The sequence below is a fragment of the Eumetopias jubatus genome, unplaced genomic scaffold, assembly GCF_037043125.1.
Source record: "Eumetopias jubatus isolate StellerSeaLion01/CBP00866 unplaced genomic scaffold, mEumJub1_p1.0 scaffold_5, whole genome shotgun sequence".
Classification (NCBI taxonomy): Eukaryota; Metazoa; Chordata; class Mammalia; order Carnivora; family Otariidae; genus Eumetopias; species Eumetopias jubatus.
Window position 1 is genome coordinate 142645235 of NW_028274811.1, and position 15116 is coordinate 142660350.

Genomic DNA, 15116 nt, shown 5'->3' on the forward strand with positions numbered 1-15116 from the left:
CAGCCTCCATCTCCAGAGCCTGGTTCTTTGAAGTTCTGCCTCTTACTTTCTTCAGTGCCTGAAGTCTTTGCTCATATGACACAAACTTCATATCCATCCCCAGACCACATCGGCCACGGCAGTAGCTTATCGCATGGAAAAAACGAAGGGGAGATAAGAGCACATTTTCCACATTTCTTCTACAAGAGGAAGACAAAATATTTTCCAGCAGGCACGAAGGAGGGACACTACACATAAAACAGACAAGAAAAATGCTCCAAAGACGCATCCTGCTTGCGGCAAGGCTGCTGAACACACCATCTTCTCCTGCTCCTTTTTCGAGATGGAGAAAGCAGAAAGACAGGGATTGTCATTTTTACTTCGTATGTGAAGACACGTAGAGAAGGCATTTTCACCGAACAAGACTTAAGCGCAGACTGTTCTGTTATCCCATTAAGTCTGTCCCGAATTCAGTTCCCCAAACTAGTGTGTACCTGAACCCTCTGTCATACAGAACCTACAGACACACAGCCACGGTTTACTCCTCTCTACCCTGCCTTGCAGATGAGACCACATTGTTGGATCTACTGACACTCTTCCTTTTTAGAAGGGAAGAAGCTCTTTATTTCTAATCATGTTTTTATACCCTCCAACCTATTTGCTTAATATTAATATTCGTAAATCAGTTTTATTTTGGTTAATATTTGCCTGGTGGATCTTTCGGTAATAGGTTATATACTTTCAAACTTCCTGGGTATTTATGTTTTAGGTGTGTCCTCTGAAAACAATGCCATGATTTTTAAGAGATAATCAGAGAATCTTTTGTCTCTTTACAAGTAAAATCTATTTTGCATTTATTGTAATTACTGATACTTATGAACAAATTACTGCATCTTATTCTGTGATTTCTATCATGATTTTTGTTTTCTTTGTTTCTTTTGCTTCCACCAGACCATTTCCATGAATTTTTATTTACCCAGTTTGCTGGTTCTTTTCCTGCTACGCTTGCTAGAAGTGACACTTCCTATCCCTAGACTCTAAGTGGTCACTCCAAAGTGCTAAAGTGCCCGTGAGTTTACAAGCGTCAGTCAGGTAAGCAGTAGCTCCTGCCGGCCTCAGAACCCACCTCCTCTCCCGAGTTAAAGTGCTCTGGTACTTCACCGCCATCCTGCTTTTAACTACACCAAATCTACCGTTTAAATGGTCAATCCTTGGATTTACAAGTATATTTCCCAATTTCTATGCTCATTCTTGATCCCAGTCCTTTCTTCTCATACTTTCCTTTTTATTAACTAATTCATTTGATAAATATCTGCTGATCACTATAATGTGCCAGGCATTGTTTTAGGCGTTAGAGATGGAGAAGAGAACAAAACAAAGTCCCTGTTCTTGCAGTGTTCCCATTATAGTGGGTGCTTCCATTATTCTTACTCAACTATATATGCCTTGGGGCACGTGGGTGGCTCAGTGAAGCCTCCGACTCCTGGTTCCGGCTCAGGTCATGGTCTCAGGGTCGTGAGACCAAGCCCCATGTCGGCGCGGTCGTGGATCATGAGACCAAGCCCCATGTCGGCGCGGTCGTGGATCGTGAGACCAAGCCCCATGTCGGCGCGGTCGTGGATCGTGAGACCAAGCCCCATGTCGGCGCGGTCGTGGATCGTGAGACCAAGCCCCATGTCGGCGCGGTCGTGGAGCCCGCTCAGGATTCTTTTCCCTCTCCCTCTGCCCCTCTCCCACCACTCTCACGCACGAGCACTCTTTCCTTCTCTCTGAAATAAATCTTTTAAAAAAATAAACTATATGCTTTAGTTCTTCTGGTAAGTATCTGAGTAGTAAACTCACTCAGTCTTGATCTACATTTTATCCTCATCACCGAACGATAGTTCAGCTGGATCTGGAATTCCAGGTTCAGAGTTAATTTCCCTTAAGACTATTCTACCAACTTCCAGAATCTGTGGTTCCTAGAGAGAAGTGGGCTTGCTTCCTTGCTTCCTTCCTTCCCTCGTTTCTTCCTTCCTTCCTTCTTTCTTTTAAGATTTATTTTTTTTTTTTTTTGAGAGAGAGAGAGCAAGAAGGAGTGGAGGGTAGGGGCAGAGGGAGAGGGAAACTCCCAAGCAGACTCCCCACTGAGCGCAGAGCCCGACGCAGGGCTCGATCTCACGACCCCGAGGATCACGACCTGAGCTGAAAGCATGAGTCGGACACTCAACCAACGGTGCCACCCGGGGCCCCAAGAAGTCGGCTGTCTTTCTAATAACCCTTCTCACAGGGGTTGTTTTGTCATTTCTGTCCTTGTTTTTAAGACTTTGTCTCTGATGTTCCTCGGTTTTACAATAATGTCTTTCAGTTTGGATGCATCCTACTAGACAACTTCTGTTTAAAGTAACCTTCCCTCTACACCTCCTTATAAACTTCCATATAACATGGAACGGACACACACACAAGGCCATGTTGTAATTTCTCCCTTCTTCACTCTACTTTCTTTCAAAACACAAAACAAAAAGCACATTTACCAAATAATAAGTAGAAGGTCCTGGCCTGGGTGCTTTCCATGCTGCTGCCGTACACACCCCTGACTTCCTCTCTTCCAGAAGCCTTCCCTGGGCCTACTTTCCAGATAAGAACGTCAATCTGAGAAATGTGAAGAGACTTTTCCAAATGACGCAGCTCGTGAGCATGATAGCCAATGCTTCCACTCCACAAATCCCATGCCCTAAACACACTACACGCCCTACATCCTGCTGCTAAGCACACACGTTTAAAAGAACTGGAAAAGGACAAGGAATGCTGGCCCATCATCACAGAAATGTGAGAACCATTACTGTTTATCAGTTGAAATCTCACAAATGAGTCAACAGGCATTGGTACAATAAATACGGCAAAAACATTCAGGGCATTTTTCTGTGTCAAGAACACCTTATTTTATGGCCCAGCCAACAGACGAAATCTGAGCAGGCAAGGACAGCCTCACTCTCAAATCTGAGCATTACCTCCTCTGAATCACCTTTAAACATATCTAGCGAAGATCAGTCATCTCAGATGTGGTTAAAACAAATTCAAAAACCAACCACAGAGGTATCTATGGGAGAAAACAGTGAAAGCCATGGTTTTACCTGTGCTACTTCTTCGAAATCTTCATGACGTTTCTGCAAAGCTCTGGCCCGATGAAGAGATTTCCCCACACCCGTATGTTTGCTCAGAAATGCTTCTCCATGGTTCTCAATCCAGTCCAGCACCTACAATAAAATACAGGCATATATGCCATAAGAACAATGTTCTGCCTTGTTCGGTGGCTAGGGATACCCGCGCATACATTCTGTTGTCAAAACTATAACAAACGAGAAGCAAAGTAAGGAAAAAAACTGGAAGCAACTGGACACTAATCTACCATGTCTGATCAGCTTTCCCAACGTGATTTCCAGCAGCTCTTAACTGTAAGAGCCTAAGTCTCTCTCTGTATAAATATCACGTGCAATAATGATTAAGTCTCATCTCATTTTATGTGCAACGGAGCATCCAAAACTAAATGGGTTTTGGATAAGATACTGGTTACCAAGCCACAGACAACCAGTTTAACTTAACTTTTTATAAGGCTCAAAGCTTCCCAACTCGGCCAATTCAAGTTTAACCACAGAGTTAATGTTTTTCTGCCTCTTCTTTAGAACACGGAAAACATAAAAATAAAACCTAAGAAAACGAAACACTCAAATGCCTCCGTCCTGGTCTTTGAGGATAATTTACTCTGTAAACTACTAAGCTGTTGTGAAAGCTAAACATTCCATGAATTTAATTACTTAAAAGTTCTTGCAAGTTGACATCCACCACATACAGAAAGGGAGTAAAAGTTAAGCAGTGCGACCCGACGTTTCTAGGTTCAGAGTCAGTACTGAGAGTTCACTGGCTCTCTTACTTGAGAAACCACAAAAAACTAACAAAAGTATTTACACTACCCTCAAATGTATACTTGGCCCCTTTGTGATGGGGAAAAGAGAACTAGCAAAAAATAAGCCAGTGACATCTTCCGCTAAAAACTAAAACTTTGGGTACAAGATATTTAAATATTCGAATATATTTGTTAACAGACTGCTGAAGGCCACCTCTCATACTTCACATTTAGTAACTATGGTTATGATGTACATGGATCAAAACTATCTCAGACTGAAGAACCAGCTGGGGAAGCACAGCCAGGACAGTGGTTGAGGGGACAACCTGGAAGCCGACCAGTCATGGCACCCCACTAATGGCAAAATAAAAGGGGTCTTAACTTGGGATTCAGCGCTATGAAAAGGATCCCTTGCCCTTTGTTGCCTGCACTACGGAGAGATCAGCTGTGCTGACAGAACTCTTAAAAAGGGGGAAAAAAAAAAAAAGGGCAGCTGGTAAGGGCTAGTCGTCCAGGGACAACTGGCCTTGTTATCCATCGCTCCAAACCAGCAACATTCAGAAGCCAAGGGTCTGACCGAGGGCCCTTTCTGCATAGGGTTGAGCAAAGTTAGTAGTACATGTAAATAAAATAGCGTGCAAACCTGAATAAACCACTGATGGTCTTTCTTAAAGACCCTGTAGAATTAGCAGAAGTGTTGGTGCATTGGGCGGGGGTGGAGCACAGAGGCCAAGCCTTGCAGCAGAGGCTCAGCTAAAGCCACACATCTACTCTATTGTTATAGCTCATTTCTGAACCTCTTTTGTCAACACCACCAATCTGCTAGTCACTGGGGTCACACTATCAGAGTGCTTCTGAGTGGATCTACATGTATTCTGTCACCTCACTCCCAGTCCTCCTGAAAGCTCTCTCGTTTCCACCCTCCACTTCTAGCCCCCACTGCATACCCAGGGTCTAGCTCTGTGTTCTTGGGCGAGTTCTTTATCCTTCCTGGACTGTAGCTTCCCTGGTGCTCGTGACTGTAACGGGGAGTTGTGAGGTCTACGCTAAGCACATTAACCCCAGCACGGCGGATAGAGAGTATGTGTAGCACCCCACCCCTAAACCGTAGCCCATGGCAGACTTCCACCTAATTTAAAGCTCTCTGGTTGCACAAGCTACAATTATCTGTTGCTTTTCAGTTTAATTTTTTCTTTAAGTAATCTCTACACCCAACACGGGGCTCAAAACTCATGACCCCAAGATCAAGGGTCACACGCTCCTCCGACTGAGCCAGCCAGGCGCCCCATCCATTGCTTTTTAATTAGTGTACATTATTTTCCTTTCTCGAGATAAGAGAGAGAGAAAGAGAGAGAGAGAGAGAGAAAGAGACTGCACTTTAGTATTACCATTAGTAAGTAGAGCTACATTCACGCCTGACTTCAAGGCAGATATAAAGCCGCTGAGTTGTTTACATGAGTCTCTTAATTCATATTATAAAACACAGATCCCGTTCCACTCCTATGAAATGTCCATTGACAACTTCAAGACGTCTCAACCTCAAGAATGGATACAGTTAAATGGAAAGTGCCTCTGGGCATGAGGCCAATACCACACAGGAGACAAGGATCAAATATATTAAGCCTGAAAAGAACTTAAAGATACGTAAGTCTCCCTGCCTATCGGATCTGTATGAAGGACTAAGAGATCTTCAACTACAGTATATTCTGTATATTCCTCAACTTTACTGTTAAAAGAAAAACTGAGCCACTGGTAAGCAGCAAATCTGATAATCACCAGCAACTCAATACAGACTTGAAACAAGGACACAATTTGAAAAAGTAAAATGTAAACATTATTTGGTAGAAAGGGCTGAGGAAACAAACTACAGTATCTTTAAAATAATAAAAATTTGGTTTTGGGGGGCCTGGGTGGCTCAGTTGTTAAGCGTCTGCCTTCGGCTCAGGTCATGATCGCGGGGTCCTGGGATTGAGCCCCGCATCGGGCTCCCTGCTCGGCCGGAAGCCTGCTTCTCCCTCTCCCGCTCCCCCTGCTTGTGTTCCCTCTCTTGTGTGTGTGTCTCTGTCAAGTAAATAAACAAAATCTTTAAAATAAATTAAAGAATAAAAATAAAAATTTGGTTTTTGAAGCCTAAGAAAAGTCTTTCAGGAAGCTTAAGTTGGAAATTAAAGCTATTATGAACCAACTGCTCAGAGTTACAATTTTTCTTTTATTAGCAGTTCCTTTAGACAGAACTGTAAACACCAGGTGAAACTGTTATTTCCAACAAACATGAAAGTAATTCAAAGAAGGTGTACAAACTCCAAGCACTTTAAAAAAAACTAGTGGCAGACAATTATGAAATCCAGCTCACATTCAAAACCAAATTCCCCACAAGGCTTCTGCTTCTTCTACAAGTCTGAGAACATTTCCCAGATTGCCAAGGAATCAATACAGCTGCCCAAAGAGCATTTCAAAGACACGCTTGTGGAATCTTTTCCATTTAAAACATAAAAATATTTGCAAATCAGGGGCTTCATCAACCTAATCCAGCCAGCCGCCTCCCTGACCTCAGCTGTAGCCAGCAGCCGTCATTTGTCTTGTGCCCCCAGCCCCAGAAACAAGGCTGGCACAGGATTTGAGGCTCTGCTGCTAGACCGAGGGAAAAGGACAAGAGGGATTCCTTCCCACAGGCTACCTGGTTCCTGGGCAGGAGAGCAAAGCTGGGAGGCCTAGGCCACCTCCCTCTCTGCGCAGAGGATGTGGCGGGAGCTGATTCGTCTGTACATCAGTGCCCTCTAATGGACACAGTGACAGCCCCAAGGTCAAGGTCACTCCAAAGTGAGCCACCAACACAACACAGATACCGTCTCAGCATCTAAGTCAAAATGTCAGATGGTCAGGAAACCTTACATATTGTTTAGCTTCACTCCCTGTTTGTAATTACAAGATAGATCATGATGATGGCAAGTATGATTATGCTCATTTCTTACCTAATAATTATACTGCTGTCTGAGAACCTGCTGTTGCAGCAAGCACTGACCTGGGCTGTGTGTGCACCAAGCCATCAGTCCTCACAGTGAGCTGGGGTAGGGGAGGCATATCATATGCCCATTTCACAGATGAAGACACAGGACCAAAGACCCTCAACTACCATGTGGAAGAGTCAGTCTGGGGACTAAGATCCAGAAAATCTGGTCAAAGGGTCAACTCTCTTAACCGCTGGTCTGTACGCCTCTTGAGTCGGCTCCAGTGCCATCTAGGTGGCACAATGGGGTCTAGAAGGAAAGAGCTGTTCTTGTTTGCCAACAGCTGGGGGCTCCTGGGCAAACGACCTCTGATGAAGTGACTGTGTTATAATGGACAGCAAACACTCCCAACTCTCAGTTAAAGGCCATGGGAACTGGCTGCCGCCGGCACCTTTCCCCCAACTCACGTGGCAGAGTTCCGGCTGTCTTGTACAACCTACGTGATGTTCTGTGACAAGCCCCCACTACCTAACGCTCACTGTTTCCTGGACTACTCTTTCTGGTGACTGCTTCTTTAAGAATTTGTGACTAAATACTACACCCCCATCAGAGGAAACTAATTCTTACAAACCCATGTCTCAACAATAGACAATATGAAGACCATGTAAAGACATTTTCCCTTCAAAGCGCAGAGATGTTTATTTCAAATACTGACCGGAGTCACCTCCTACTATCACCACGAATCACATCACTGCCACCAGCCATTATTTACTGAGAGATTATTCCACACCATGTTTGGGAGGGCAACACATGCAGGTCCATAATCCCTTATCCACAAAAAAGCAGCAACAGCTCTGAAAGTCTCAATATTTTTTCAAAACTTGGTCCCAAAAATTCATTTGGCAGCAAGATCTGACTCCCTTAGTGTAGTTTAGATCCTTGTCCACTTGGCTGCAGAAATCTCCATGTTTTCCTTTAGAGTATGGGGGGCGGCCCAGACCCCACGAGAGGGTCCTGTATCACACCCTGTACGCACTCTGTTATCTTCCTAAAGTTTGAAAAACTCTCAACCCCCAAACACATCTATGCCCAAGGGCTACAAACGAGAGAGTGGACTTTGATTACTGTCCCTATTCAACAAGACATGGGGTCTCAGAGAAGTGAAGCGACGTGCCCAAGAAAGAAGACCGAGGAAAGAGATTCACATGAAGGTCTTCAGAGCCCCAAACTCAGGCTCTAACCCGTCATTACATTACATCATGGCTTGTAGATACAACATGAACGCTGTAAAAATATATCTAAAATTAGAGTTCCAGCTTTAGGAGGGCTGTTTATAAAAACTAGATAAGACCTCAGACATAAAACAACCAAGAACACATGAAGCCAGTCTGGTTTTACTGGGAACTTTGGATCCAAAGAGTATTCAGGGAAAGCATACAAATATCTGTGAAATCCAGCCACCATTTTAAAGAGACATAATCAGTGAATAAGCGTTTTCTGTCAGAATAATGAGAATTCCTTCTAAGTCACATTTATTCAGTTCACAAAACACAAACACATGAATCAAGTGAAAAACCAAGTTAATTCTAAAATACCCTAAATGTGTTCTTTTTTAATATAAAATCAGATTTTTCCAGTGGCAAAATACTAATTTCCTCCCTGCCCATTCCCTATGAAACCAAAATTAACCCAGTTTCATTTAGTTACTTCCTTGTTTGACCCTTGTTGGTTTTCATTTAAATCACCAGGGATGCCAATCTCGAAATAGACATACTATGTGTTTCCGGGCTATTTTTTAAATTTTTTTTTCCCCCCAGGGCCATTTTTAAACAAGTGCTCCTGAAACCATCATTTAGATCAGAGCTTTCTTGATTATCAAATCCATGATATTTTAACGATTATAACAAAGAATGAGTGATTAGGCAACAAAGCAGGAGACCAAAGACCAAAAAGGAGGCCTTCCCTTAGAGAATGCTTTTAGGAAAGCCTGGTGTTTAGCATTGCTGTGAGGATATCCAATATTATGCTACTAATGAAATTTGCCCACAAAGTTAAGATCACAAAAGAAGGAATACTCTGAGTTTATATTATTGAATCCCACATACACCTGCTCTCCCAGGCTGCCTGGTACCTCTTCCCAGAAGCTCAGAGCATATTTCACCTGAAGCCAGCACCCTCGTTCATGTTCTTCCCTTTCTTTCTGGTGGGGGCCAGGCTTGTGGGCCACCGCCTGGAGAACAGGACACGGACACAGCCCGGGGCCGCTGTGGGGAGCTGGCTTCAAGACCGCTGGAAGCTATGAGTCAGTGCAGAGGGGTTCTCTCCCCTGCCTTCTCTGCCCCCACTTATCCACTCCCAAGGGGACTAAAGGAACCCCTCACAGCAACGAGCAACTGTAGCTTCTAGAGAGCCCTTCCCCAGCCTGAAAAGCCCCACTTCAATACTCCTTCCTAAGTAACCTGCCAATTGAATTTTGCTCTTTGATTAGCTCAGAAATGAACCATCCTCCTCAGGTCAAGACCAGTGAAGCAGTTAGAAAACCGCTGGGCTTCCTGGAGCTTCGGCCAAGTCACTGGACTTTTTCAAGGCTCAGTTTTATTAACTGGAAAATAAGGAGCTCGGCTTGACAGGGTCACAAGGACCTCTGGCTCTAAATTCTATGACCTGCACGGCACAACCTCCACGGTGAAATGAGAGACACAAGTCAACACACAGCTGCGGTCTACTGGGGACTGAGGAAAGAAGGGGGAATTTTTCAGGGCCAGCATGTACAGTTGCCTGACAATAATGATAGTCCTCCATTTCTTTATTTCTCTCCACTGGAGCCAAGAACTGTTTCTTCATTCACTGTATTCCAAAATTAGAGTTAAGTTTGCCCTAAAAATCTATAGAATTATTCTTAATATGGAAAGGTCTTTTAAAAAATATGCTTTCTAGAACATTCTGAAGTATACTAAGCCTAATGCTCACTTGGAAAAATAGGCTATTTAAACAGGGCGCCTGGGTGGCTCAGTTGGTTAAGCGTCTGCCTTTGGCTCAGGTCATGATCCCAGGGTTCGGGACAGAGTCCCACATCGGGCTCCCTGCTCAGCGGGGAGCCTGCTTCTCCCTCTCCTGCTGCCCCTCCCTGCTCATGCTCTTTCTCTCTCTAATAAATAAAATCTTTAAAAAAAGAAAAAAAATAGGCTGTTTAAATAAACAACCTCAACAAGTTACACAAATGTATAGCAAACGTTACAGCAAACGTGTAATACAGAACCACAATGCCCTGCGTTGCAAGAGCTACTAGTTTCTTAAAAAAAGATATACTTATTTGCGGGGGGGGAGGGAGAGCTTGAGCACAGGGGTGAAGGGAAGACGGAGAGAGAGAATCTTAAGCAGACTGTCTGCGGAGTGGGGAGCCCGACTCGAGGCTCAATCTCACGACCCTGAGATCATGACCTGAGCTAAAATCAGTAGAAAGATGCTTAACCGACTGATCCACCCTGGCACCTCTAGAGCTACTTTTGCTTACCTAATCTAAGAGCATATGAAATGTCAGGAACACGAGAGCTCCATGTACACTGTCTTGGCTAGAAGGGAACATAGGTGAAGTCAATGAAGAAGGGCTCACAAAGGGCTCGGTGGGGATTAAAGACCTAAATGTGAGACGTGAAACCATAAAAATCCTAGAAGAACCCTCTGACACTGGCCATAGCAACATTTTTCTGGATATATCTCCTGAGGCAAAGGAAACAAAAACAAAAATAAACTACTGGGTCTTCATCAAAATAAAGAACTTCCACACTGTGAAGGAGGAAACAATCAACAAAACAAAAAGGCAACTTACTGAATGGGAGAAGATATTTGCAAATGACATATCTGATAAAGGGTTAGTATCCAAAAATACATAAAGAACTTAGACAATTCAACGCCCAAAAAACAAGTAAGCCAATGAAAAATGGGCAGAAGATACGAACAGCTCTCCAACAGATGGCTGACACATGAAAAGATGCTCATCACTCATCACCAGGGAAATACAAATCAAAACCACAATGAGATACCACCTCACACCAGTCAGAATGGCTAAAATCAAAAACACAAGAGACAACAGATTTTGGCGAGGATGTAGGGAAAGAAAGGAGAACCCTCTACACTGTTGGTGGGAATGCAAACTGGTACAGCCACTATGGAAAACAGTACAGAATTTCCTCAAAAAGTTAAAAATAGAACTACCCTACCATCCAGTAATCACGCCACTCAGGTATTTACCCAAAGAATACAAGAACACTAATTCAAAGGGACATAAACACCCTGATATTTATAGAAGCATTATCTACAATAGTCAAATTATGGAAGCAGCCCAACTGTCCACTGATATTTTAATAAAGAGGTATAATGTGTGTTGTGTGTGTGTGTAATGGAATATTATCCAGCCATAAAAATGAATGAAATCTTGCCATTTGCAATGACATGGATGGAGCTAGAAAGTATAAAGTTAAGGGAAATAAGTCAGAGAAAGACAAATACCATATGTTTTACTCATGTGGAATTTAAGAAACAAATGAGCAAAGGGAAAAAAAAGAGAGAGACAAAGCAAGAAAGAGATTCTAAACTACAGAGAACAAAGAGATGGTTGCCAGAGGGGAGGTGGTGGGGGATGGGTGAAATAGGTGAGGGGGATTAAAGGGTACACTCCCCGTGATGAGCACTGAGTAATGTACAGAATGCTGAATCACTATATGGTACACCTGAAACATTACACTGTATGTTGACTATACTGGAATTAAAATTAAAACAAAAAAAAAAAAAAAGAGGAGTTGGCATAATTTTAAACTTTTACATCATCTACCTACCCAACTATCTTCTAAAAATATTTAAATCACCAGTTCTCATGGTTATTACCCTAGTTTTAATTACATAAGTACATGAAACTTCTTAAGGAAAACAAAGAAGCTAAGGAAGGAAAGGAAGGAGGAAGGTGGTAGGTAGGTTATTACTCATATAAATAGTCTCACCTTGGATATTCCCATCAAACTCCAACCAAATGCATCATTCTATCAATACTGGCTCATCTGTTTACTTTTCTCATTCTTAGTTTGTAAATGAATGTAAAAAGTCCAAAGTTATCCACCTCCCCCCAATCTTCCTATGTCCAGATCTTAATCTGGTACACTGAAGTTATTATGTATAGCGTAAGTCTAGTTATTGAACTGTATAAATACACACCCGTGCACATGTCTACATGCATGTGTCCAGCTAATAATCCCTGGGCATTTTCCACTTTGGGGTCCCAGGCAATGTGGCTGGCACTCAATAAAAGGGAGTCCCAAGGGGTCTGGGGTTTTCCGGACTCTGCCTGCTCCTGAGCGCAGGAGTCCTCGAGGGCTTGATGACCTCTGCTCTCTACTCACTTCTGATTTACCCAGTCCCCTAGGCTCCAGCTCCCTGTCCTGCCGGCTCACAGTGCCAGCTCATGTATCCTACAGTCCTGTATTCTATCTGCTTTGGGGGAAGAAATTAATCCATTTCCCACCCTTTGAACTCCCACCACTGGCTTTCAGCTCCTTCTGAGCTTAGTTACTAAGATAACCCTCACAGCCGAGTCTCTCCTGTGTTCACTACCACAAAAAAAAAAGGAATTAAAGCTGGCTCTAGACCCACCAGGAAGATCAGCATCAGCCTCCATAGGCCCCCAGCAGCTTCCCGGTCCCTACCCAAACACTTACCCTCCAGGACTCCCTAATTCCAATGGAGAAGCTCTCAGAAAAGATGGCAATCCTCTAACCATTCTTATCACCAGTCACAATCAAAACTGTGAGCGTGGGAACGTACATAGAAGAAAATGTTAAGTAGCTAGGGCTATATAATGATTCTGGTGAGTGGGACGAGAAAAACCCACCCTCCTGACTTAAATGAATGAGGAAAGGACAATGAGGTTCAGAAACCTTCACTTAAAAGTTAGGTCCGTCGTAGGTGATACCAAACAAGAACTCTTTTAAGTCAAGCATCACAATGAGACGGCTTTAACTGGCATAAGGAGAGCAGCCTAGGACCCGAGGCAAACCTATAAAATAGCTTCTCTGGGCACTTGAAACCTCTTCCTTTGCCTTTATGGCATATCCTGACTTCCCTCCCCCTGCTGCACTGAAGACCCATTTTGCATTGAAGTGGCTAAAATCTGTACTAGAGACCTCGCCACATTTGCACAATTCCCATGCACTGAAATTATCCCTTCCTTTCCCTGCCACTCCTGAATCCCTAACATCAAGCAAAACTCCCATTCCTTCAAGCAGATCTCCTAGTTAGATCACTTGTTCCCAATATAAGGCCAACCTACCCCCTTTCCAGAATAAATGAAGAAACTTTTAACCCAAAAGAATCTTTAATCAGCAAAACTGGATAATTCCTTAAATTTCTTCATCTATCCATTCATTCACTCATTTGACAAATACTGAACTGAATCCCAGACACTTGGGAAACAGCAGTGAATAAAATACAGACCACTGCCCCATGGACCTCACACTTCTGTTCTCCAAGACTCCTCCACGGCATGCACAGACGTCCACGATAGGACTTAGCCTGTCTCCTCAACGGGAGTCTCGCTCCCTCCAACTCCCTCACCACACTGCAACCAGGGCAAGCTTTCCAACACGTGCAGGATCCTGTCCTCCACGCCACGGCCCAGAGCATCGAGTCAAAATGCACACAGCACAGGCCCTGCCTGGTGTGAACTCAGCATAGTGCAGGGGGAAAGCATTAGCTCAACAGGTTGGCTGTGAGAGTAAGAGAGGAGAGAAACATACACGGTAGTTAAGCACCTGAAGCACCAAGATAAGCAGAATGCCATCTACGTGTTCCTCACATAAGCCTCGTGGCCACTCACAAGCCACCCCAGTCCCTGGCAACCATTTGCAGCACTCAGGCAAGCTCCACTGTGTCCCTTCAGTGGCATCCCCACGCTCACAGAAACAAGTTGCAAGCTTTCATCATGAGGTCACCCTTCCAGCACCTGGCCCATCTCACACCTCCACACCTCTCCATGCCGCCTACGCCGTGCTGCCAGCAGCTCTTTGGACAGGCCCCGCCCTTCTGTGTCTCGAATCTCACTGCAGTTCCCATTGCCCAATCCTCAACCTGCCGACTTTCTACCCATCCTTCAAAGAGCAGCTCAAACCCTACCTCTCCTGTGAAGGTGTTCACGGCAGCCAGGTAACTGTGACTCGCGCCTCTATTACAGGTCTCTTCATTTTCCCTGTACACCAGACCCTTGACGTTTGAGATGGATACAGACAAAGCTTTCTGGTACCCCCACGTTTGCACACATCATTAAGGCATAGATATTCACCCTTAAAATGCCTGTGCAAGGTAGGCAGATAACATGGAGAAGGGCAGCTCGTTGTACCTACTCCCTCACTCCAGCTAACCCCTTCAAAGGCATGACTCACACTCACGCCTTAGCGAAATTACACCTGACAATAACCAGACATTAAACACTCAATCTGAACATGTTATGGTATAATTTATTAGATTATCAAATGATCTGTTTTTACTAGATTATAATTCCTCGAGAAAAGAAGCTTTGACATATGCAACACAGTTACCTCTGTATCTCTGAGTGTCACACATGTGAGTAAGAGACTTTAGAAAAAAGGGGGGGGGGGAATGAAATGTGGATGAGAAGAAGAATCTAGAGGATACTGGATTTGTTTCACTGTTTTCTCAGAATATTAGTTAATGGCCCCACATCAATCGGAAGGAGTTTTTCCAAGAAATAACGCAGTGGGGGTGACACTCATACACACGAAGGCCGACCGGGGGTGGGGGGTGGGGTCAGGAGGCTTTCTTGGGAGATCTCCCTGCCTTACAGGCTTCTTTGGGGAGGGCAGCCTGCTTCAGGAAAGGGAATTCTGGGGCCCTTCACCTTGCCCAACATGTTGGAGTAACTAAATGGCACCAGTGTGAGAGTCAGGCAGACTGAACCGGTCGGTGAGTAGGAAAATGAGTCTGCGAGCAATACCACTATGGGCTACTCGCACACATATCACCCCACTCGAACAAGTGCAGCCAAACTGATGCTGCTAGAGCAAACTTCAGCCTGCCCTAAACTGAAGACCACTGCTCAGCGGTAACACAACCAAACACCCACACGCAGGGTTGCTCTAACAGTGAACACAAGGCAATGGGAATACATGTATTACTCCATCATCAAGAAATGTGGCAGAGTATTAATTTTATTTTTCAGTGAACAAGGACGAAGGTTTCTACTTGTCAGCAGGTAGCATGTGCACCTGTCAGTCGTGCCAGCCCGCTCCTCCAGCGGCAAG

The 15116-nt window shown here is 44.2% G+C and overlaps 1 protein-coding gene across 2 annotated transcripts in view; it reads right to left on the minus strand.

The window, feature by feature from the left end:
* The window catches only part of TRIO (trio Rho guanine nucleotide exchange factor), a 337163-nt gene that overhangs the window by 162094 nt on the left and 159953 nt on the right, over positions 1-15116 (minus strand). For both annotated transcript variants that reach the window (XM_028097953.2, XM_088023532.1), the window contains exon 10: positions 3093-3215. In XM_028097953.2, the coding sequence (XP_027953754.2) occupies positions 3093-3215 (123 nt within the window). The remainder of the gene's footprint in view (positions 1-3092; positions 3216-15116) is intronic.